At 42.4% G+C, this 25674-nt stretch overlaps 1 protein-coding gene across 3 annotated transcripts in view; it reads right to left on the bottom strand.

Annotated features, from left to right (window-relative positions):
- GFRAL (GDNF family receptor alpha like) overlaps positions 1 to 25674 on the bottom strand; it is a 772441-nt gene that overhangs the window by 146263 nt on the left and 600504 nt on the right. For all 3 annotated transcript variants that reach the window (XM_086926442.1, XM_086926445.1, XM_086926444.1), the window contains one exon: positions 2534 to 2615. In XM_086926442.1, coding sequence (XP_086782568.1) covers positions 2534 to 2615 — 82 coding nt within the window. The remainder of the gene's footprint in view (positions 1 to 2533; positions 2616 to 25674) is intronic.

Here is a 25674-nt window from a genome sequence, read left to right as displayed (position 1 = left end):
GTAAAAACTATTAAGCCTTTTCAAACAAAACAGGCAACCCCAGCTGCAACTAGCTATTACCAATAGCATGTAATATGTTGAATATTCATGGTACAAGACATTTGTTTATTCATAAGTGTTGAGAGGAATGATATGAGTCATACTGGTGCATTGTGATAGTCAAGAGAGGTGAGCTGTGGCAGGAATCCTGATAGGTATAATGTACTGCAGCAATGTTCCTTTCCCTCAGTAGACTGTGGAACCTTTATACCTCCTATCTGCATAAGTTCCCAAATACCCCCAATACTTGCTCTCGAAGGAGACACTGCTATAGTGGCAAATCCCAGGGGGAAGGGAGTTGGGATAGAGAAAGTGTGTAGAGTTAAAGATGCTGTGGCTCATCTACTCAACAGAAACTCTGCAGCAGTCTGATGAATGGTACCTGCAGATATGGTACCTTTAGTTTTGTTGTTTTGTTTTCATTTAGATTGCCCTTTGAGGCCCCTTCATCAAAGTTCTCGAAACTGTAGTGAGTATGATTTAAGTATCAAACCCACAAGAACATTTGGACAGGGTTAGCATCACCCAGGTCCTCTCTGGCAGAGGCCTGTCAATAGTATTTACAAATTAAACAAAAACACTGGTTACCTTTGTTTGCAGTACAATATTACAACTGACCTCAGCATGTACTAAAATCAAGTCCGTCAATGCGTCTCTCCTTTTCTTGTTCTTTTTTCCATCCAGGTGTGAGACTAATGTTGGATGTAATTTGCACTGAAGTTGAAGCAGGAGGATCAAGGGAGCTGACAAGGCAGAGTCCTGGAAGCCTGGCTGGGAAACAGGTCAGTGGCAGGTGGAGAGGCTAAGCGAGGGCAAGGAGTGTGGACAGTCCTTAAATAAAGATATAGGGGATTAAATTGATGAAGGCTGTCTACCGGAATCTATGCTGGTTGCTTGATGCTTATTCTTGTGGATTTTCTGGATGTTTCCATGGCGCCTGAAACCTGACCTTGTATATGCGGAGTAAAACATTTGTAAAAGTAATTAAGCCTTTTCAAATAAACCGGGGAACACCTGCTGCAGTTAGCTATAACTAACAGCAATTAATATGGTCAAAGGTCAGGGTACAAGACATGTGTTCATTCATAAGTGTTTGGAGGGATGATATGAGTCATGCCTGTAAATTGTGATTCTCAAGAGAGGTAAGCTGTGGCAGAAAACATGATAGGTATAATGTACTTCATTCTTAGATTTCCTTGCATTTTCTATATAATTTATACGTATATCTATGTGTTTTGATAATAGAATGAATAGGTCACCCCTTTTACCACCGGTCCTGATGAGGCTTTAAAGGCATCAAAGGCCAAAACACATCTACCATCCCTCTTCTTGGAGAAGTAATTCCAAAGACAAATATTTTGAATTAACCATTGTTGATGGTGAAGACTGCCAGAAAAATGAAAATATTCTTAGTTCCCAAGATTATTTCTTGATGGATTATACACTTCTGGAAAGGAATATTAGAACAACCTATTCTTGTTAATTTTTGCATGAAAGAAGCTGACAGGAGAGGACTAGGGTGACCTTAATTTTTCTCATTTGTCAAAAATATTTTTTTTTTTACATATTTGTGATGTTTATAAATGTTTGTTGTATTTTATATATTTTTTTGACACTGTAGAAATAATGCAAGTGACAATATAGAGCAACTACAATTAAAGTTTAGAAAACATATATTTGCTTTAGCTTTTCAGTGAATGTGTTTGGCTACAATTAATTTAGTTGGCCTATCAGATATATTTGTTTTGTTTGATTCAATAAATGTTATTGAGTAATTTTCAGTAATTTTTCCCACCCTCAACCATAATTTTTGTGTATACATAGGTTAACCTTGGCAATAATAGTGCTCTAATAACCTTTAGGTAGGTTTGTTTGTTGGTGAATTCAAGGATATGCACAAATATGAGCTATCCTTGATCCATCCTTCCCCCTTGCGCCTTAAATTTGCTATGTGGCATATTTTATTGCCCCCTACTGGAGACCGAAAAAACATTTAAGAGCCAGCTTTCTCAATCCAGTACTCCTTCACGAGGAATCGATTTTTATTCTTCACCTTCTACGTAGATTGTCAGATTATCGAAAATAGAAAATATCTTCTCTTTTTCTTCCAGAGCCTTAATCTCATAGTCTTCATATGAAGAATATGCTGGGACCATGGAAGGCCACACAAAACCTGTTTTAATGCATGCCTTTGCTAAAAAGAGAAAATTATCTGAACACTTTCACATGTCTATTGACTAGTTAAAGAAGTAGTGTAGCCGTTAGGTTCATTTTTTTTTTAGTATTATTACAAGTGCAACCAGTAAGGCAAGCAGATACAGAGAAGGTAATTCACAAAGAAATACAGGAAAATAGTATGACATACGGAATTGCATATACAAAGCTGACATTCACATACTGTATAAGTATGAAACAATACATAGTAAGAGTGATTTACATTCTAAATATCCATGTATTTATAAGTAAACAAAGTGTGTCTTTTTTACACATTTACCTTGCTTTAAGCAAAATCAGCATTATTATTCCTATAGTAAGTATGATGCCGGAAGTGTAGGCAATTATATAGATCATTGCTCCTAGAAAAAATGGAGAAAATAGAGAAATTAATCTACACCAAAGACATTTAAAGCACATTAATTATATTAACATCAAATATGAGATAGAAAGGGATAAAGTCATTTGCCATTTCTACAGCAAAGTATTTTGGCATAGGATTAGCACAGTGCTATCCACACCAAGCTGTAAAATGACCAAAGCCTTTTACCCCTCCAGGCACATTATTACAGCTTTCAATTAAAATACCATCCAAGCCAACCTGCTGAAACATGCTAATTCTATGCTTAAAGGCATTGATAGAATAGCAGACATTTTAGGTGAACACATTTAGAGTATCGCTGGTGTTGTTGAGAGTGCTCTATACAGGAGCTGCTTTCCACCTAAACTTGAGAACTACCCACAGTTCTCTGCTTCTTTTTTGCATATTTTTTTGTGTCACTCTATACCTGAAAGGGTTTTTGTTTTGACATATCATGTTATATTCCATATACGTACTATAATATAGGCCTCGATAAACTTGTTACCCTTCAACTCTATTCTCTCCCTACATTACACTTGTCACAGTTTACAGGGACTGTCCTTTTACCTAGATATTACACTGCATTCAGAACGCAGGTTTTCTCTAGTTTGAAATCTCATACATTATTGAAAGCACAGCAGGACCACCATCTCCTGTATAAAATCCATGTACAAAGTTCAGGCACAATGTCGTCTTTAGGCTGACACAGTAACATAGCCAGGGAGGACCTCTGGGGAGATCTGTGGGTATATATACATCACATCTTGCTAAGATAGCTAGCAGAGATTAAGACTTCCCGCCAGAGACACTGACCATAGACGCTTAGTTTCCTACATGCAGACACCAGCTCGCTGTGGTCTAACATCCCTCACGGGGTGTCCAACTCGAGACCAGGACGGGGTCCTGCAGTCTCACTTAAGGTAATGGAGTTGACTAGATCCTAGAGGAATTCTTGGCTTAACACCTACACCCATGCTAAGTACATTTAGGTACATCTAGATATGGAGGCATTGTAGGAGTACGCATCTTTTATCATGAGTTTTATATACTTGAATGCATACATGATTTTAGTACGATGGTAGAACTATGCCATCCTTTTACTTCCATAGTACTGTTAATCATTTATATCTTATACTGTCTAACGGTTGTTCCAGAACATCTATTCTACACCAGAATAACTACTGTTCAATAAAAGATTATTGAAAACACCCTACTTAATTTATTCGGTGTATCAATCAACCAGTCATTTGTTAAGCGCACTACATACCCGCGAGGGTCTCAAGGATCTGGGGGGAGGTGGGGGCCACTACTGTTCGAACAGCCAGGTTTTTAGTGTCCTCCTGAAGGTCAGCAGATCTTGGGTCTGTCATAGGCTCAGTGGGAGGGTGTTCCATGTCTTGGCGTTGAGGTGGGAGAAGGATCTCCTGCCAGTGTTTGTTCTTCAGATGCGCGGGCAGTGGCGAGTGAGAGGTCGGTAGAGGGTAGCTTGCGGTTGGGGGTGTAGAAAGAGAGCCGTCTGTTAAGGTAGGCTGGGCTGGTCTTGTGGAGTGCCCTGTGTGCGTGGATGAGGAGCTTGAAGGATATCCTCTTGTTGACGGGGAGCCAGTGCAGGTTTCTCAGGTGGGGTGTGATGTGGCCGTGTCGTGGTACATCAAGGATTAGTCATGCCGAGGTGTTTTGGATGCGTTGTAGTCGATTGATGAGCTTTGTCGGGGCTCTCGCGTTGAGGGCGTTTCCGTAGTCGAGTCTACTGCTGACGAGGGCCTGGGTGACTGTCTTTCTTGTATCTGTCGGGATCCATCTGTAGATCTTGCGGAGCATGCGGAGGGTGTTGAAGCAGATGGAGGAGACGGCGTTGGCTTGCGTGGTCATTGAGAGCGTTGAGTCGAGCATGATTCCCAGGTTGCGTGCGTGGCCGGTGGGGGTCAGGGCTGTCCCCAGTGCCTTTGGCCACCAGGAGTCATCCCAGGCTGGCGGGTTGGAGCCGAGGATGAGGACCTCCGTCTTGTCCAAGTTCAGGTTCAGACAGCTGATCTTCATACAGTCAGCGACGGCGTTCATTCCTTTATAGAGGTTGGCTTTGGTGGTGATGGGGTCCTTAGTGAGGGAGAGAATGAGTTGAGTGTCGTTGGTGTAGGAGATTATGCTGAGGGTGTGCTGTCGGGTGGCGTGTGCAAGCGGGGCCACGTTAATGTTGAACAGTGTCGGGCTGAGGGAGGATCCTTGGGGTACGCCGCAGATGATTTTGGAGGCTTCGGAAGGGAACGGGGAAGCGGACGCTCTGGGTTCTGCCGGAGAGGAAGGAGGTGGTCCATTCCAGAGCCTTGTCTCGGAGCCCTGCGGCGTGGAGGTGTGTGCGTAGTGTGCGGTGGCAGACGGTGTCGAAGGCGGTGGAGAGGTCTAGAAGGATGAGTGCTGCAGTCTCCCCGTTGTCTAGCAGGGTCCTGATGCCGTCAGTGGCGGCGTTGAGGGCGGTCTCGGTGCTGTGGTTGCTGCAAAACCCTGACTGGGAAGGGTCCAGGATTCTGTCCTCTTCGAGGTATCAGGTTAGCTGTATCTGTGTGTATCTCCCTGAGTAGAAACTAAGTAAGCATGAGTGGCCGAGCGAAAAGTAGTACATTGTTTCCGCAAATGTGAGGCACCTTGGTTGTCATGTTCTGAGGTTGCCAAAAACTATTCTCTCCTTGGTAAGAGATTATAGTGACACTGTGAGTTAGCTAATACAGAAAGGTTAACATACCCCGTGGGGGTGCTCCCTTGTGTGTGAACAAAGTTATACCTCTCTGAATAGCTCTATTGAGAGCAAAACACGTCAGGGGCTGCTTTTATTATTTTCAGGTTGGCCTGGATGCTATTTTACCAAACCAAAGCTATAATACTGTGGCTTGAGTGGTAAAAAGCTTTGGTCATTTTACAGCTCGGCATGGATAGAACTGTGCTAAACCTATGCTTAAAGACATTGATCGAAAAGCAGACATTTGAGGTGAGCAAGTTTGAGTATTGCTGGTGTTGGGAGTGATATATACAGGACCTACTTTCCACCTAAACTTGAGACCGACCCAGAGTTCTCTGCTTCTTTTTTGCATAAAGTATGCATCACTCTATGCCTGAAACGGTTTTGTTTTGACTTATACTGTGTGATCCCTTGTGTCTGGACAAAGCTATATGTCTCTGAAGAGCTCTAATGAGAGCAAAACACATGTCAGGGTTAGCATTTATTTATTTTATGTTGGCTTGAATGGTATTTTACCAATCCAAATTTGTAATACTGTGCCTGGAGTGGTAAAAGGATTTGGTCATTTTGCAGCTCAGCATGAATAGCACTGTGCTAATCCTATGCTTAAAATACTATGCTTAAAGACTTTGATGTAAAAATGGCAAAATACTTTTTTCACTTTCTGCCTCTGAATGGATGGCACTTTGCTAATCCTATGCTTAAAGACATTGATAGAAAAGCAGACATTTGATGTGAGCACATTTAGAGTATCACTGGTGTTGAGAATGCTCAATACACCAGCTGCTTTCCACCTAAACTTGAGAGCTATCCAGAGTTCTCTGCTTCTTTTATTCATAATTTATGAGTTACTCTATGCCTGAACGGGTATATATATATATATAGATATTTCACTTGTACAAAACCATTTGAATTCCTCCATTATAGTTAGTTCTGCTAACTATAAAGTGCGCGCCCGCAATCCACTGCTGATGATGTCACATATTACATCATTCATGACATGGTCAATGACATCGCTGATGACATCACTGATGACATCTCAAATGACATCACGTATGACATCACTGATGACATCATCCAGTGAACGTGGTTTGGTTCATTATTTAAATATGTATTATCTATATAGAAATCTGCATTGAAGAATGAGTGGATATATAAATATCTGGATGGAGGATTTAGTAGCAGTGTGATTCACTGTTTGCTTGACTAATTTATAGCGTCTCACTAAATATATTGCAGTGTGACTAAAGTGTGAATATCTATATCACTTTGTCAGTTGTTGTGTAACCTGCCGCACCAGTTGGTTACTAGCTATGTGAAAGTCTATATTAGTTATTGATTATTTAACTGAGTATTTGTATGGGAGAGTGAATGTGTGTGTGGTACGGTGGGGGTGACTGATCAAAGATTTGCGAATAGTTAATTCAGTAGCTATATGAGGTTAAGACTACATGTTATAACAGTTGTTTGGGTGAGTGAATATCTTTATGGGTGTGGTGATGAGCCAATATATCTCTCAATGGTACATGTCCAACAAACTAGAAAAATAAAAGGCAGTGTATGTGACAGTTGTTGTATATAAATAAGTATACATAAGACTCAGTGATTGTATGAGTGACTGTATGGATAACTGTATACTTGTAATAGTGATTTTATAACACGCTAAGTATGAGTTACTATCTATATGAATACATTAAGTGGTGTTTGTATAAGTGTGTAGTTGAGTAAATGTAAGTATGATCCCTTGTTTGCATAAGTGAGTAGGATGACTGCATAAGTGAATAGGATGTGTGCTGGTGTGTAATGTCAATATAGGTGTATACGTATATTTGATAGTGTTCTATTGATCATTGACAGCATGTATGAGTGAATCTATAGGTAAGTGATTAGATGTGTGTGTAGGTCTAGGAATCACTGAGTGGGGTTTTAGAAACTTGTATTGGTGTGTCAATGGATTAGTACTCTGTATTTTACAGTGAGTGATGAAAGGTTATACTAGTGTATGATGAGGTGTATCTGATTGTTAAGTGGATGATGTCATCAGCGATGTCATTTGAGATGTCATCAGTGATGTCACTGACCATGTCATGAATGATGTGATATGTGACATCATCAGCACTGGATTGCAGGCGCACGAGTTATAGTTAGCAGAACTAACTATAACAAAGGAATTTCAATAGTTTTGTACAAGTGAAATGTCCAGCTAATTATAACAGCCGTGAAACCTATGATTTTTTCAGTGAATTGCTAAGGTTTTTCAAATGCTAATCCCTAGCTATAACATGTCTGAAACCTATGTTCTTTTCAGTGAATTTCGAAGGTTTTTTAAATGATAATTTTTAAATGTAATAACAGTTAGATGTATTTTTATACTGATTTTTACAGGTTTTTTACATATTTTATTACATTATACATTTTTAAACATAAATGGAAATACAATTGTTTTTTTTTTAATATTGAGACTGAAATATTGTTTTTTTTGCTGAATGCATAAGTGCATAATTATAAGTGTGCTGGTTAGTTAGGGAACTGCATGCATAGTGGATAGGGGTTTGAAGCAGCCCTTGTGCTAAGGCCTGGCTCAGTTCATGAGTACTTGGGTACTTACTGAATGATTAGAGTACTGCAAGCAGAGTGCCTGGTGAATTTATAAGTGTTTGGCTTTTGGCGCAGTGAATGGATTTGTACATGGTGCTGAATGGGTCACTAGAGAAGTGCAAGAGGAGTGACAGGGTGTTTGCTAGAAGTGTATGGATACTGACTGGAGAATTGAAGGTGTGAAAGACAAGTGTGTAGGTGGTTAGAGGACTGCATGCATAGTGGATAGGGGTTTGAAGCAAGACGGCTGGAATGCCAGAAACCGGTCCTCGGAAGCTTGTTTCCGGTCCAGGGAAGGCATGGCTTGGCAGTTCGGGCTGGACTGTTCCCATGAGGCACAGGGTCAGACTGATTTGCATATGGCCATGCCTGAACTGGGGTGGTGTGGAGTGCAAAAAAATGATGGATTTAGGCCCATATCTCTGTACTGGGGTGAATGTATGACATTGTTCTGCATTCTGTCCATCAACTGTGGTTTTGCATTTGTCACCCCGAGTGGGATGGATATGCTCAGACCTGAGTCCCATGCTCTCCACACCACTGGATTCAAGCAAGCCGGGCTGAAGACGGCTAGAATGCCAGAAACTGGTCCTCGGAAGCTTGTTTCCGGTCCAGGGAAGGCATGGCTTGGCAGTTCGGGCTGGAATGTTCCCATGAGGCACAGGGTCAGACTGATTTGCATATGGCCATGTCTGAACTGGGGTGGTGTGGAGTGCAAAAAAACAATGGATTTAGGCCCAGATCTCTGTACTGGGGTGAATGTATGACATTGTTCTGCATTCTGTCCATCTACTGTGGTTTTTGCATTTGTCACCCCGAGTGGGATGGGTATGCTCAGACGTGAGTCCCATGCTCTCCACACCACTGGATTCAAGCAAGCCAGGCTTAAGATGGCTGGAATACCAGAAACCTGTCCTCGGAAGCTTGTTTCTGGTCCAGGGAAGGCATGGCTTGGCAGTTCGGGCTGGACCGTTCCCATGAGGCACAGGGTCAGACTGATTTGCATATGGCCATGTCTGAACTGGGGTGGTGTGGAGTGCAAAAAAACGATGGATTAAGGCCCAGATCTCTGTACTGGGGTGAATGTATGACATTGTTCTGCATTCTGTCCATCAACTGTGGTTTTTGCACGTGTTTGCAGACATGTCACATCAGGCCATGCACCCTTCCATCACCACTGTGCAAACATGCCCCGTGGCACGTTTTAAGTTGGGGAATTAATTCTCTTTCAATACTGAGGGTCCCTGAGGGCAAAATAGCCCAACAGGTATCTCCAGTATGAGCCAGGGAGCTGCGTTGCTGACAGGTGTTCAGAGGCTACGTCCCTTTGTACACCTCTCTGCAACACAGCTCTGTGGCGCTTATTGGAGGTATCTAGTGAGCTATTTTGACCTTAGGGACCATTAGCTTTGAAGGGAATTTAATCTCTCAAATTAGAATGGCTACAGGGCGCGTTTACACAGTGGTGAAGGTATTCAGCCGAACTACAAATTCCGATTTACTCACCTGTTATCAGGAGAGACCTCAGTGATGCATCTTTGAGCCCAGTACTGATCCTGAAAAGTTATTCTAACCTTACTTAACAGTAACTTGAATTTCCTTCCATAGGCTAACATTGACTGGTTTCACTTGGAAATTTTTTTAAGTGTGGAGTTTTGGAACTTTAAAATATTCACCTAAAATCATCCGAACAACGAATTCCGATTTAATCACTTGTTATCAGGAGAGAACCCAGTGCTGTATCTTGTAGCCCAGCACTGACCCTGAAAAGTTATTCTAACCATACGTACTAGTAACTTGTATTGCCTTCCATAGGAATCCATTGTCTGGTTTTCACCAGAAAAGATTCTGAGAGTCTATTTTCACAAACTACAAATATTCCTTAAAAATCGCCTGTATGACTTAAAAACATTCTTTCAACTGTTTACAGGAGATTCGCCAGTGCTGGATCTAGGATCAACCACAGAGTAAGAAAAAGTAACAATAGCACTACTTACATGCTAAGTAAATTTCCTCCAATAGTATAACATTGGTGAATCTATGTTTAAAAAATGTTATGCCAACTTTTAAAATACAATAATACAATAATATTCCTTAAAAATCACTACTGTAGCCAAAACACTTTAACTCAAATGTTCACAGGAGATGTCCCAGGACTGATTCTAGGATCCAGTCCTGTGGTTGGAAAAGTAATCCATAAAGTAACAAATTGAATTTAACTAGAAATTCACATTGACCTCAATATTGCATTGTGTTTGAAATTGTGTTGCCCATCGCAATAACTGTAATTACTGTACTCTAAAGACTATTGCCTATTTGCAAAGTATTTAAACTAAAGTAATTAATTCTGAGAAAGTATATTTTGTAATGTAATGTATCATGTAATTATAATGTAATTTAAAAAATAAAATATCTAAAAATAAATAGTTTAAAAAAAGTAGTACATCAGTATCAAAAAAAGATATATAAGAATAATACATTTAAAAATTGGCATTTACAAAACCTTTGAAATTCACAGAAAATCCCTAGGTTTCAGATATGTTATAGTTAGGAATTAGCATTTTAAAAACCTTCGACGTTCACTGAAAAAAACCATAGGCTTCAGACATGTTATAGTTAGGAATTAGCATTTAAAAAACCTTAGAAATTCACTGAAAGAACCATAGGTTTCAGGGGTGTTAAAGTTAGCTCGACATTTCACTCGTACAAAACCAATGAAATTCCTCCCCTATAGTTAGTTGTACTAACTGTAACTCGCGCTCCCCCAATCCACTGCTGATGATGTCACATATTACATCATTCATGACATGGTCAGTGACATCACTATGTGTGGGGGGAGCGTTGGAATCAAACAATCGTGGGTCCAGATATTGCAGTTTGAGGTGCAGGGTACCCACAAGACGCTGCCAACAGTTTCTGGGTCTCCCCTGGGCCCCCTCAGTCCGCAGATGCCTCAGAGTCCAGGTCGGAATTTCAGCAGGGACAGCCATTCAGCATAGCGTCCAAACGGAGGTAAAGTACCTCCTGCCGCCTGAGACCTTCTGGAGATTGAGGCGGACACCGGAGCTCTCGGTACCCGAGCAGTAACGTCGCTGCAAAACAACGATGATGGTCAGACAAAGTCCGGGTCTCTTGATGCTGCAGGGACATCCATACTGCTCCTCTGACTGGAGCAGAAAATATCAGCACAACATCCCTCCACACAAGAAGAATCGGAGGCCAGAGGGGGTTACAGAGTAAACCAGGCTTTTATTGGCAGTGATTGCACGGGCGGCAAATGCATTTCAGACAACACTCCTCCTCAGTGCCCTGCCGTGCGAGGTAAGCCTTCACAAATGAATCCCAGTCCTGCTTCCCTAAGTATTCGGGTCTGGACACTCTTCCCCCAGTCAATTAAGCTCACCTGTTGGTGTCCAGGAAGAGTGTACGGACTCCATCTCCCAGAATGCACTGAGAGGGTGCCTCTGGGTCGGTGGTGTGGGGGGAGCGTTGGAATCAAACAATCGTGGGTCCAGATATTGCAGGTTGAGGAGGAGGGTACCCACAAGAGGCTGCCAACAGTTTCCGGGTCTCCCCTGGGCCCCCTCGGTCCGCAGCTGCCTCAGAGTCCAGGTCGGAATTTCAGCAGGGACAGCCATTCAGCATAGCGTCCAAATGGAGGTAAAGTACCTCCTGCCGCCTGAGACCTTCTGGAGATTGAGGCGGACACCGGAGCTCTTGGTACCCCGAGCAGTAACGTCGCTGCAAAACAACAATGATGGTCAGACAAAGTCCGGGTCTCTTGATGCTGCAGGGCCATCCGTACTGCTCCTCTGACTGGAGCAGAAAATATCAGCACAACATCCCTCCACACAAGAAGAATCGGAGGCCAGAGGGGGTTGCAGAGTAAACCAGGCTTTTATTTGCAGTGATTGCACGGGCGGCGAATGCATTTCGGACAACACTCCTTCCTCAGCGCCCTGCCGTGCGAGGTAAGCCTTCACAAATTAATCCCAGTCCTGCTTCCCTAAGTATTCGGGTCTGGACACTCCTCCCCCAGTCAATTAAGCTCACCTGTTGGTGTCCAGGAAGAGTGTACGGACTCCAACTCCCAGAATGCACTGAGAGGGTGCCTCTGGGTCGGTGGTGTGGGGGGAGCATTGGAATCAAACAATCGTGGGTCCAGATATTGCAGGTTGAGGTGGAGGGTACCCACAAGACGCTGCCAACAGTTTTGAGGTCTCCCCTAGGGCCCCCTCGGTCCGCAGCTGCCTCAGATTCCAGTGCACTGTGGTGGAAATGATTTTGGGACTATGACTGGTGTTGGTCTGGAAATGCTTTTAAAGGACACCTTTCATCAATTGATGACACTTTTTCCCCAAACTGCCTTAGTATATTCCAATATATGCCAAAGACAGAAACGGAAATTTTGTCCACAATTTGAGAAAGCACGGAAACATGTGAATAAATCTGTTTCTGCTTACATGAGAGACTTAAGAATGGGTTCAATATACAACAATAACTTGTGTTACAACATGCAAGACATCTACAGAGGTGATGGTGTGCACTTCTCAGATGAGGGGAATAGAATATTCCTCCTGAATTTTAAACTGTGCATTGAAACCTACTTGTAGGTACCTAAATCAGCCACAGAACCCAATAGCTCTTTTTTGAGCTACCCTACCTCTGATCATTCAAAACGTTTATCTGTTTCTAACTTTTTTCACTATTTTTCACCAAAGTACGCTCCCCGGTTCGCTTACCGGTGCGCGTACCGGGTGCTCCCGGCGCGATTTAAAAAAAAAAAAATTGGGGCCTATATGAGCGTCCTAAGCCCCCCTCAGAAAACCTAGGGGGTCAGAAAGTGTCTACCGTGCCAACTTCTACCCATTCCGAACATTGTTTCCCCTCCATCTTGTGTCTCAATTCTACCGACATACAAAATGGAGGACTCCCGTAACGCTGCCGGTACGCGTACCGGGGCGCGCACCGGTGAGCGCTGGCTAAAAAAAGGTGGGAAAGTAATTTACAGAAAAACCACTGGAGATACTTTCATCAAATATAGAATAGGCCCTACTACATAGCAGTCCCTACCATTTACCCACATTTGATGGAATTCCATTGAGAAAATGATGCTGTAGGCCTGACTAAATATCCTGAGGTAAATTACATGACAGAAACACATATGAAGTGTTAGAATTGACAACCAATTAAAATGTTACTTTCATTTTCTACTATTATTTCAAGACAAGTGATTGGTTATGTACCTGAATATATATAAAGAAAGAGAGACAAACACAGCCATTTAGACTACTACTTCCTGAAGTACATTTCAAGAGCATTTTCACTGTCAACTTTAACTTCTTTTTCAAAGGTAAGATACAATTTAAAAAATTTGAAAGGACAACTATGTTATGCACTTTAAATTAAATAAGGAAAACGTTTTCAGATAGTTACATACTGTCCCTCTATAAGAGTTAGTCATTGAGAAAGACTTAATTATTTAAATTATTGTTTGAGTTAGGCTTCTGTGTTATAATTATGAATTTACTTAGGCTTCATCACAGGCACTTTTTAATAGTTCTACTTCCTGCCTGAAACCATGCACTGCCGAAAGATTACTTCACTGTTAAAAACTCACAAGCACCTGTCTGAACTTAAACCCAACAGTGCCCTATCTCCACTGATATATTTTTTTATCCAATTTACAGCAAGAAAATGGAAGCACAGCAAAAAGAAAATACAATTTCATTTGAAATTAAGATTGAAAGCAATCCAAACCAAGAAAAAGAAGAACTAGATTTTATGGATGAATCAGAAGACCAAGAATTATTAAAATGTGCTGAAGAATGTGAATGTGATTCTTGGAATGAAAAGGAGGACATTCCTGATGATTTAATGTTACAAATTCTCTTAGATTTTGAAAAATCAGAACAATACATTTACATTTTAAAAGTTAAAATTGTTTGAGACATTATTCTTGTTAATATGAAAATTATGAAATAGTACCCAAAAAGATCAAATATAAACTGAGACTTAAAATATACTGTGAAGTATGTAGTGAAGTGAAGTAGTGTGGCTCACTGGTTAGAGGCAGCAGACCCGAGAGCAGAGGACGGCCCGGGACCAGGGTTCGATTCCCGGCGCAGCAGGTTTCTGGACCAGGGTCAGCGGACTCGATAATTCGCTTTCCTCGGTGCCCACTCTGATCAGTGATCACACTCGGCAACTCTGGGCATTAGCTTGCCTCATCTTCACTAACGGCCCCACCAGACCGCCGGGGATGCCTGGTCTCACCCTGGAGATACCCATTAAGGGACCATCTCTCAGGGAAGCCAGGAAGGGTTTCGCAGCGGTCGAAGCGCCTTGGGACCCTACGGGTAAGTAGTGCGCTATATAAATTCCAATACAATACATTTACATTTACTGTGCAACTCTTTTGTGTTACATAGTAAGTTTGCTCATAGTTACTTCCTTTCTCCCACTATATTATCTCCAATGTGTATTTAACATCTCTTTATCATCCATGTTCTTTCTGCTCTCCTCACAGACTATGCTATGAATTATATATACCACAATAACTTCTGAAACAACATGCAAGATATCTACGAAGGAAACGGTGTATATTTATTTTTAGACTCTGCATTGGTACCTACATGTTGGTACTTACATAATTTTTTTTAAAAAAAAATACAACAAAAAGAACAATCAATAAACATACAATATTTGAACATTCTTTCATTCTTTTTTCCATATATTACGCTCCCCAGACCGCTTCCCGGTGCGCGTACCGGGCGCTCCCCCCGCAAAAAAAATGATAATAATTATTTTTTTTTGCCCCGCGGGGCCCTTTTAAAGCCCCCTAATCAAACCTAGGGGGTCAGGGAGGATGTACTCTGCCCCCTTATGCTCATTTCCCCCTTTGTTTTTGCCACCTCTTGTGTCTCGATCCTACCTATGATGAAAGCCCGGGTCATGTAACCTGAAAATAACACTTTTCATTGGTTCAGAGCAGTTTTGTTTTCCAAATGATGAAAGCCCCACCTTTTTTCCTCATTCTCACTTTGTTGTTTGAGTGAGGAAAACCTGCTTCTTTTGTTAGAGAAATGGCTACAGTAGCAGCAGCAGCTGGAGCATCTGCACCACCACTACCACCACAAGGACCACCACAACATCACATTGGTGGTCAAGAAGAAGAGGAGGAGGAGGAGGAGGAGAGAAGGCAGAGAAGGCATTTCCTGCCTGAAGACAATGCCACATAAAAACCTAAGGAGCACTTTATATGGGAGTTTTTTGAAATCCCAAGGGGTGCAAAGAAGGTAAACGCTGCAAAGGTGACTTGTCTCATCTGTGGCGCTGTACTATCCACGGGGAACCCTGCAAAAAATATTAATTTGGGAATCACACAATGATTCGGCACATGCAACGATTGCACCCCAATAACTATTCTGCAGCAGAGGTGAGAGAACTGTGCAGAAACCTTCCACAATCGTCTGCCAGCACCTCAACAACCAAAAAATCCACTCCATCGGGTCCAAGTCAAGTCAAGTCAGAGAATTTATATAGCGCACTACATACCCAGAGGGTTTCAAGGCGCTTAGAAAGGGGGGGAGGGTTACTTGTCAAATATCCACGTTTTAAGTTGCTTTCTGAATGCTAGGTGGTTCTGGGTAAGGCGAAGGTAAGCGGGGAGTGAGTTCCATGTTTTAGCAGCCAGGTATGAGAAGGATCTACCTCCCATGGTGGACTTGTTGATGCGAGGTACCGTGGCGAGGGCTTGGCTGGAAGAACGTAGTTGGCGGGAGGGGGTGTAGAAGGACAGTCGTGAGTTGAGGCATTCTGGTCCAATGTCGTAGAGTGATTTGTGTGCGTGGGTTAGCAGTCGGAAAGTGATCCTCTTATTGACGGGTAGCCAATGGAGGTCTTTAAGGTGACCAGAGATGTGTTCGTTGCGTGGGATGTCTAATATGATCCTGGCTGAGGCGTTTTGGATTCGTTGGAGTTTCTTCTGGAGTATAGCGGTAGTGCCTGCGTAGAGGGTGTTTCCGTAGTCCAGTCGGCTCGTGACCAGAGCATGGGTGACTGTTTTCCTTGTTTCGGTGGGGATCCAGCGAAATGTTTTTCTGAGCATGCGAAGAATGTTGAAGCAGGAAGAGGATACGGCGCTGACTTGTCTGTTCATTGATAGTGAAGAATCCAGGATGACGCCTAGGTTCCGTGCGTGGTCTGTCGGGATGGGTGCTTTTCCGAGGGCTTCCGGCCACCAGGAGTCGTCCCATGCAGAGGGGGATGTACCTAAGATGAGGACTTCTGTTTTATCTGAGTTCAGTTTCAGACGGCTTTGTTTCATCCATTCGGCAACTTCTTTCATTCCTTCGTGTAGGTTAGTTTTGGCGGTGCTGGGGTCATTGGTGAGAGAAAGGATTAGTTGAGTGTCATCCGTGTAAGAGATGATGTTGAGGTTGTGTTGGCGGGCGATGGCCGCGAGGGGGCTCATGTATACGTTGAAGAGGGTGGGGCTGAGTGAGGATCCTTGTGGTACGCCACAGATGACTTCAGTGGCCTCGGACTTGAATGGTGGGAGGCGGACTATCTGGGTTCTTCCGGAGAGGAACGAGGTGATCCATTCAAGTGCTTTTCCTTGGATTCCGATGTTATTGAGGCGTTGTAAAAGGGTGCTGTGGCAGACTGTATCGAATGCTGCAGAGAGGTCGAGGAGGATGAGGGCGACTGTGTCTCCATTGTCCAGTAGAGTTCGAATGTCGTCTGTTGCTGCGATGAGGGCGGTCTCAGTGCTGTGTTTTGCTCGGAAGCCGGATTGTGAGGAGTCGAGGGATTTGTTGGCTTCGAGGAAGGCGGCGAGCTGGTTGTTGACAGCTTTCTCGATGACTTTGGCCGGAAATGGAAGGAGCGAGATGGGGCGGTAATTTTTGAGTTCGGTGGGGTCCGCTGTGGGTTTTTTCAGAAGGGCGGTGAGTTCAGCGTGTTTCCAGTCTTCCGGGAAGGTGGCGGAGTTGAAGGAGCAGTTGATGACGTCTCGGAGGTGCAGTGCTATGACGCAGTCTGCTTTGTTGAAGATGTGGTGAGGACATGGGTCTGTGGGGGATCCTGAGTGGATGGAATTCATCAGGCGGATTGTGTCCTCAGTGGAGATTGGGTTCCAGTCGTTAAGGGTGTTCACGGGGGGAGAATGTTCAGCAAATGGTAGGGTGGGTTGGTTTCCGGGTTGGTTGTCGAAGCTGTTGTGGATGTCTGCAATCTTGTTGTGGAAGAATGAGGCTAGGGAGTCGCAGAGGGCTTGAGAGGGGATGATGTCGTTGGAGTTGGCCGAGGGATTGGAAAATTCCTTGACGATGTTGAAAAGTTCCTTGCTGTTGTGGGCGTTGTTGTCAAGTCGATCCTTGAATGCTGTTTTCTTGGCCTTTTGGATTAGTTGGTGGTGAGTGCGGGTGGCGTTTTTGAAGGCGTCCTTGGTGCTAGTGGTTGGGTCTTTTTTCCAGGCCTTTTCGAGGGAGCGGCAGAGTTTCTTGGACTTCTTAAGATCATCGTTGAACCATGAGGCCTTTTTGCTGCCAGGTTTGCTTTGACGTTTTTTCAGTGGTGCTAAGGTGTCGGCGGTGTTGGATAACCATAGGGTGAGGTTGGCGGCGGCTTCGTTTGCGTTAGAAGAGTGGGCTGGGGCGTTTAGAAGGAGCGAGGCGGAAATCTGGTCCGTGGTGATTTTGTTCCAGTTTCTTTGCAGAGTTGGTTGGAGGTGGTTGGTGGGTTTCGGTTTGTTGTAGGTGAAGTGAACGCAGCTGTGGTCAGTCCAGAGGAGATCCGTAGTGTGGCTGAAGGAGACATGATTGCTGGAGGTGAAGATGAGGTCGAGTGTGTGACCTGCGATGTGGGTGGGGGAATTGACTAGTTGTTTAAGTCCGAGGTTAGCGAGGTTGTCTAAGAGGGTGGCGGTGTTGCGGTCGTTGATCTTTTCGAGGTGAAAGTTGAGGTCTCCCAGAAGGATGTAGTCTTTAGAGGGGAGCGCGTGTGGGGTGATGAAGTCCGTGATGTCTTCACCGAATTTTGCGCGGGGTCCTGGTGGTCTGTAGAGGAGGGTGCCTCTGAGTGTGGTCTTGGGGTCGATGTGGATCTGGAAGTGAAGGTGTTCGGAGTTAGCGAGGTTGGCGTCAGAGCTGGTTGAGATGCGGATTGATTTCTTATGGACGATAGCGATTCCTCCTCCTGTACCGGTACGGTCCTTGCGAGTGATCTTATAGTCTTCAGGGATGGCAATGGTGATGTCTGGGGCGGAGGAAGCGTTCATCCAAGTTTCTGTTAGGAAGGCGACGTCTGGAGAGATGGTGTCTAGTAGATTCCATAGGTCAATGGCGTGTCTGTGGACCGATCGGGTGTTGAGAAGGATGCACTGTAGGTGGTTGGGGTCGAGAGTCTGTGGTGTGATCGTAGCGAAGATGTTGTCGGTGCCGCTGAATTTGCAGGAGTAGCAGGAGAAAGGTCCATGGGTGTGTCCAGGAGCGGCTTGGACGCAGTTGGGGGCGCGACCAGGGTCAAGGGCTAGGAGGGTGGCGGCATCGTAGGTAATGCGGGAGGGCTGGGGAGCGCGAGGGGCAGGGGGTCTGGCGCTGGGCGCGGTCCAGGCGCGGACGGGCGTAGACGGGCTTACCTTTGGCGCACCTTCGGCGCGGATTGGGCGCGGTCGCTGCGCGTGGACGCTGCGCGAATCTACAACTGTCATAAGTGGATGGAGAGGGGGGAGGGGCGAGGGAGGATCTGATGGGAGGCGGGTGCGTGGTGGAGGGAGCGGGCTCAGGGCAAGACAACAACAACAGCACAGCAAATGGCGGCTGCAACGCGAGGGCAGACCGGGTTGGGGGAAATGCGGAGGTAATTGGCAAAAGTATTTTTAAACAGAACACACAGTGAACAGATACAGGAACAATCGAGCGCACAAGCAGGCAGGCACGTTAAAGCGCTAAGTCAGGCCAGCAGCGCTATGCAGGCTAACGTGCAGATACAGTGGAGCAAGCAACTTCAGGCGATAGGAAAGCTCACCAGCGCAAAGCACACGATACCAGGCAGCTTTGAGTAGGAGGCAGCGAGGGCAGAAGGGAGGGACCGTTCCCAACGTAGTCGAGAGGCATGTCAGATGGTCCCAAACATTCAAACTAAGTTTGGTGATTACAACTTTGTTTGCATATATTGTGGCAAAACAATTACTTATGGTGAGAAGAGTATTACCCTCATCAACATTGCTGGTGATAACCACAAGTGCCTGAAGAAACCCTATTTTTTTTCCTGTTTTTTTGTGCTCCAGTTGAGCCATTTATAATTCCCTGTTTTTTTTTCTCCCCATAAAACACACAAAAAAAATATAAAACTGTTCAGAAAAGCCAAAAAAAGTAAAAAATGTTCAAAAAAACAATAACAAAATATAAAACAACAAAAAGAATAAAAAACAGTTCTTTTTAGAACTACCTCCAATTTATAAAAAAAACCTACATTTTTAAAAAAATCTGTCATTGTTTTTTCTCAAGGGTACGCTCCCCGGTACGCTCCGCGGTGCGCGTACCAGGCGCTCCCCCGCACAAATTGAAAAAAATATATTTTTTTTTTGTTGCCCCACGGGGCCCTTTTATGGCCCCCACATCAAACCTAGGGGGTCAGGGGGGTCTATCCTGCCCCCTTTTGGTCATTCCCCTTTTTGTTTTTGCCACCTCTTGTGTCTCGATCCTACCGAGACACAAGATGGCGGCCGCTCCGGACTGTTTGGAATGTTTACAGACACCCGAGAGCCAATCAGCTTTCCGCGTGCGAACTCGCGTAGCGCGCTGGTGTGCACCCCGGTGCGCGTACCGGGGCGCGCTTATAGATTAATATATTTTTTTAACCTAAATTACTCAAAATCCACTGGAGCACATATCTTGAGACATAGCAAAGGCACATCGGGCTACCAGTTCCTACAATTTTGCCAAGTTTCGTTGAAATCCATTCAGCCGTTCGGGCTAAAAGTGAGGTCGACTGCCCTATGGAAATTAACATGGGGAAAACACGTTTTGGGACCCCCTTTTTTCTTGGCCCCTGCTTCACGAATCCCCCCCAAAGTTTTAGACAAGGACCGGAGCGCCGCGAGGCAAATTTGAGGAAATTTTCAGGCAGATTCCTCAACCGGCGCCAAAGTTATTCCCAATAGAATGTTGCGATTTGCCTATTGAAAATAATCCTAACTATAACTACCTACTGGCGACCGCCAGTAGGTAATACATATATATATATATATATATATATTCACAGAAAAAACCATAGGTTATAGAACATATATAATTAGGAATTTGCATTTACAAAACCTTGAAAATTCACTGAAAAAACCATAGGTTATAGACCATATATAGTTAGAGATTAGCATTTACAAAACCTTATTTTACTCGCATAAAACCATTGAAATTTCATATATAGTTAGTTGCGCTAACTATATATCGCGCACCCGCAATCCACTGCTGATGATGTCCCATATTACATCATTCATGACATGGTCAGTGACATCACTGATGACATCACTGATGACAACATCCAGTGACTGTATGTTTCTGTAAAGTTAAAATATGTCTTACATATTGAAGAATGAGTGGATGTATAAGTGTCTGGATGAAGGATTTAGTAGGTGCATGACTGACTGTATGAGTGAGTGATTAAATGTGTCTCACTGAGTGCATGGGTTAGTGACTAAACTGTCTTAATTTGTGCATCATTATGTCTGTTGTTCTGTAAACTGCTGCTTGTGTTGATCAGTAGCTATATAAGTAACTATTTGGGTTATTGATTGGTTGCCCACGTATTTGTATGGGAGACTGAGTGTGTGTGTGTGGGTGACTGGGAGGTGTGTGACTCTGTGCATAGATGTGTGAGCAGTTGAATCACTAGATGTATGGGTTCAAAAGTGCATGTGGAAACAGCTGTATGGGCGGTTGACTGTGTGCATGAGTGTATTGGTGAGTGAATGGATATTTCAGTGCTACATGTCAAAGTAAGTACATATGTAAAACACAGTACATGTGAGAGTTGACATATATAAATAACTGTGCATAAGAGCCAGTGAATGTGTGAGTGGCTGTTTGGATCATTGTAAACTTGTATCAGGAATTGTATAAGAGAGTAAATATGTGTTAGTATATGTTTGAATATGTAAGGTGGGTATAACTGTATAGTTGAGGAAATGGAGGTGTGATTGATTCTTTGCATGACTGACTAGGTGTGTGAGTAACTCCATGGATGAGTGACAGTCTGTGAGTGTCTGTTTACACTGATTGTATCTAAGGTTATATTAGAGTCGGAAGAGGTTCATTGTATTATCGTATGAATGATGTCATCAGTGATGTGATAAGTAATGTCAAATGAGATGTCATCAGTGATGTCATTTGAGATGTCTTCAGTGATGTCATCAGTGATGTCATTTGAGATGTCATCAGTGATGTCATCAGTGATGTCACTGACCATGTCATGAATGATGTAATATGTGACATCATCAGCAGTGGATTGCGGGTGCGCGATATATAGTTAGCGCAACTAACTATATATGAAATTTCAATGGTTTTATGCGAGTAAAATAAGGTTTTGTAAATGCTAATCCCTAACTATATATGGTCTATAACCTATGGTTTTTTCAGTGAATTTTCAAGGTTTTGTAAATGCAAATTCCTAACTATATATGTTCTATAACCTATGGTTTTTTCTTTGAATTTCATTGGTTTTTTAAAAGCTAACATCTGTAGCTGTAAAATGTATTCTTCTTTAAATCCCAAAATATATTTTAAATGTTTATTGATAATTTTTTTTTTTAATATTTTTTTTCTTCGCTTCCGGTAAGCGAACCGGGAAGCTTTCCGTTAGCTCATCTTGATGCCGCGACCTAGTCCGCGAACCGGTAAACGTTTCGTTAGGGCAACTGTGACGCGTCGCGGAAGCGCGACGTATCACGTTGTCACGTAATGCGTCTTATGACGCGCCGCGTTAGCGCTCCCGGAAGTGCTCCGGACCGCGAACCGGAAACGATCCGGGACGCGGCGCGCACCGCGTAATGTAAGCGGAACAGGTCATGTGACTTGTTTATCAAACTTTTCATTGGTTCATTTCACTTTTGGTTTCCAAATGATGTATGACTAGGTCATGTGACCTAAAAATAACACTTTTCATTGGTTCAGAACTTTTGCTTTTCCCAAATCATGAAAACCTCTCCTTCTTTCCTCACTCTGACTTTCATCTTGGTGAGAGAAAGACCATTTTCCAGTAATTCAGCAATGGCTGCTATCCTTGCTTCAGCTGGTGGACCCCCACCACCACCTCAACCTCCTCATGAGAAGAGAGGACCACCAAGTCAATTCATCTCCAACAGAGAGGAGGAGGAGGAGGAGCTAGAAGAAGAGGACACAGATGAACCTGAATTTATACAGGAGTTGCCCCGTGTTTCCCGAAGGAAAACAAGTTTTATATGGCAGTTTTTTTCCATCCCTCAAGGGGAGAAGAAGGTCAATGCGAAGTATGCCACCTGCCTCATCTGTAAATACCGATTATCTAGAGGCACTGATAAAAAGTATAGTATGGGCAACTATACTATGCATCGCCATATGGCCAGGTGGCATCCATTAAACTACAGCTGGGCAGAGTTAAGGGACCTGCAAGATAATCCCCCGACAACTCCTGTGGCCAGATCAACGTCAACTATTTCTTTGACAGGAAGAGAGGCACAGGAAACTGTGCCAAACATACAGCAAAACTTCAAACACATGAAGTTTACCTGCATATATTGTGGTGCTATGCTCTCATGTGGAAACATGAGCGTGAAATTAATCAATATTGCGTACGAAAACCACAAGTGCCCTAACCCACCCAAACAGTAATTTTTTTTTTGCTCCTGTTGAGCCCTTTTCAATGCCTGTGTTTTTGTTGTTTCCCCTCCATGAAAAACACAAAAAAAACATAAAACTGTTCTAAAAATACAAAAAAAACAAAAAATGTTCAAAAAAATAAATAAATAAATAAAACAACAAAAACATTAAAAAAAAGTTCTTTTCAGAACTACCTCCCCTTTCAAATAAAATTGCTAGAATGTTTAGCACTCTGGCAAGCTCTATTTCTTTTGGTTCGCTTTCCGGTTCGCTGCCCGGTTCACGAACTTGAAGCGAACCAAAAAAATATTTTTTTTAAAAAAAGAAGAGTTAGTATAAGGGAAGTAAACAGAGAGTAATGTTAAAAGAAAGACAGCTATAGGGAGTAAACCAGAGATACTGTTTAATAGATCTATTTATTAATTCAGGATGACAATAAGGTGTGATCTCTCCTGAGGTTTGTTTAAGGTGAGACCTACTCAGGGTTACAGATCAATTTTACACTTGTTGAAGAATACAGAGCAGATAATGCATGTGAAGGCCTACCAATGAAGTAAGTCATGTCCTCTTATTACATCATTCATGACATGGTCAGTGACATCATCAGCAGTGCATTGCGGGTAAAAAGAGTAGAAAACATTTACCTTATAATTCTTGTTACCTTTTTAAAATATTTTTTCATATTAAAACATGTATTTAAAAATTAGAAAAGAAAAGGGAAAAGGTTCAAGAAGAAACAGTTTTTCAACAACTTTGACATTTACAGAAGCCTCTGCTTCTCTACGTCCCCTACACAATCCTAAAGATATATATTTTAAACAAACAGTATCTTCATGCTGATGAACTGAGGCCTATTTTGGAACATGGTGCTTCTTTTGCACTGCTGATGTCTCACAATAGTGATGCAATAGCAGCGCAAAAAAGATGTAAAGCCATCATAAAATTGTGTTTAACATTTTAAATGATTGATGCAAATAAGATGTGTGCTTTCAAGAGCTTTCTTTGATGTGAGGCCTATTCCTTTTTTTTTTTTTAAAAACAATACCCTGAAGTACAGCACTGTAAGCATTAAAATTGACACTTACAGAAGACTCAGTTTCTCTATATCTACCTCACATTTCTAAATGTATATCATAAGTACAAAAAGCAGAACATTAATTATACATGTTAAATGGTTTATTTTTGCTGTTCTCAGAATGTATCAAATTTCACTTAAATCAGTGACTTGAAGGTATTCATCATGTAACAGCGGGGGAAAAAAAACACAATCAAAATGATTGTGTTTAAAAAACCCATACAACCTAAGAAATCTGAATTCAAAAGTCCTTAAAATTAACTTACTTTCAATGACGTCGAAGGATGTCCTATGAACAGCGTCCACTCTGTTGCGCTATAAATATTTTTAGCCCGCCACTTTCTGAAAGAAAACCTCCATCATTTTGAAAAATATGTTACATACAAGAAAAGACTTCTCACATTCTACCACATGTTTCCACTAGGCCAAATCATGTTGCAGCAATTCACAAGTCTTGTAATTTTTCCAATCAAATCCCGTCATTTTCTATTTTCGCAACTTTCAAAAAGAAAACATTTAAGATTATTTTCACAATCCTGGACTACTAATATCTTACCCTTCTTTGTCACTCATGTTCTCCTTTTCCTATGACACTGATACTGCTTACTATGAAGCAGACTTACTTGCATCAGGTTTATATAGTTGGATTTTTAAATTGACATTATAATTAAAAGTTTTGGACCAATAATCTAGACAGCATTGCAGACTTACATTCCCTCTACTTGATGAACCTTTTGCAATTCTTCACAGGAAATCCCGAGATTCTTTCTTTAAAATGTTGGTTTTAAAAACACCCGGTAAGAATTTTTAAGGTCAAACAGCAATTTTTTTTTTAAAGTTACAACGGAATCATTGCAGAATGACCAGCCGTTTCGAGACTTTAAATAAGCTGTATAATGTCCTGATGTTGTTGAAGGACCATCGTGATAGATAATTGCTACAGTTACAAAAGTCCTTCCTGATATTGACAGCTGAGAAGCCACAAATTTTTTTATTAAAGTTGACAATTTTGATCCATCAGGCCTACATCGTTGGATCATTAAAATTACATACTGGCCATATCTACGTATAAATAATGTTGACATCATTTCAGATTTACATTGGCTACACTCCATGTTGTGATCCGCTGCATTTACTAGCTTATTAAAGGAGACTGATTTACTGTCTGGCAAAGTTAAATATATAAATCTTTCTGAGTCTACACTAGTAGTACTTGATACCATACAGTTCTCGCAGTCATGCTGCCATTGATAAGAAAGCCCAAACAGGTGATCTACATCTACACCCTCATCTTGCAATACATCAAGCATATACATTAAAAACTCCTGACAATCTTGCTGATTATTTTCAGAGAAGTCTGTTTGACCTGAACATTCATCTAACAGATAACGAACTTCAGACACACTTTCTACTTTTGTTCGATCAGTGCTACATTTCTCGAAAACAGAATTCAACAAACAGCATAAAATTTGTTCTGAATTCAACAGAATCTGTTCTTTTAAACTCTCTAGTGAAAAGAGAACATTAACCACTACATTTGCATAGCAGTTGACACCAGAACTGTTTTCAAATTGAAAACCGACAACATCTTCAACAGAATCCACTTTCTTTCTGCTAACAATTTTCGGTTCATTGACTTTTGGTCTTTTTGCTACAACCTCCCTACTATTACTGATATTTCTACGTTTCCGGCCTACCACACGTTTCTCAAACAAAGGATATTGAGGCAAATGTGGCGCATACTCTCTTCTTAACCTATTGTATTCCTTAACACAATCTAGATCCGCACAAATGT

Source organism: Lissotriton vulgaris, chromosome 6, assembly GCF_964263255.1.
Source record: "Lissotriton vulgaris chromosome 6, aLisVul1.2, whole genome shotgun sequence".
In the NCBI taxonomy this organism is placed as follows: domain Eukaryota; kingdom Metazoa; phylum Chordata; class Amphibia; order Caudata; family Salamandridae; genus Lissotriton; species Lissotriton vulgaris.
The sequence above is the reverse complement of the archived record's forward strand: the minus strand, read 5'-3'. Positions and strand labels throughout refer to the sequence as shown.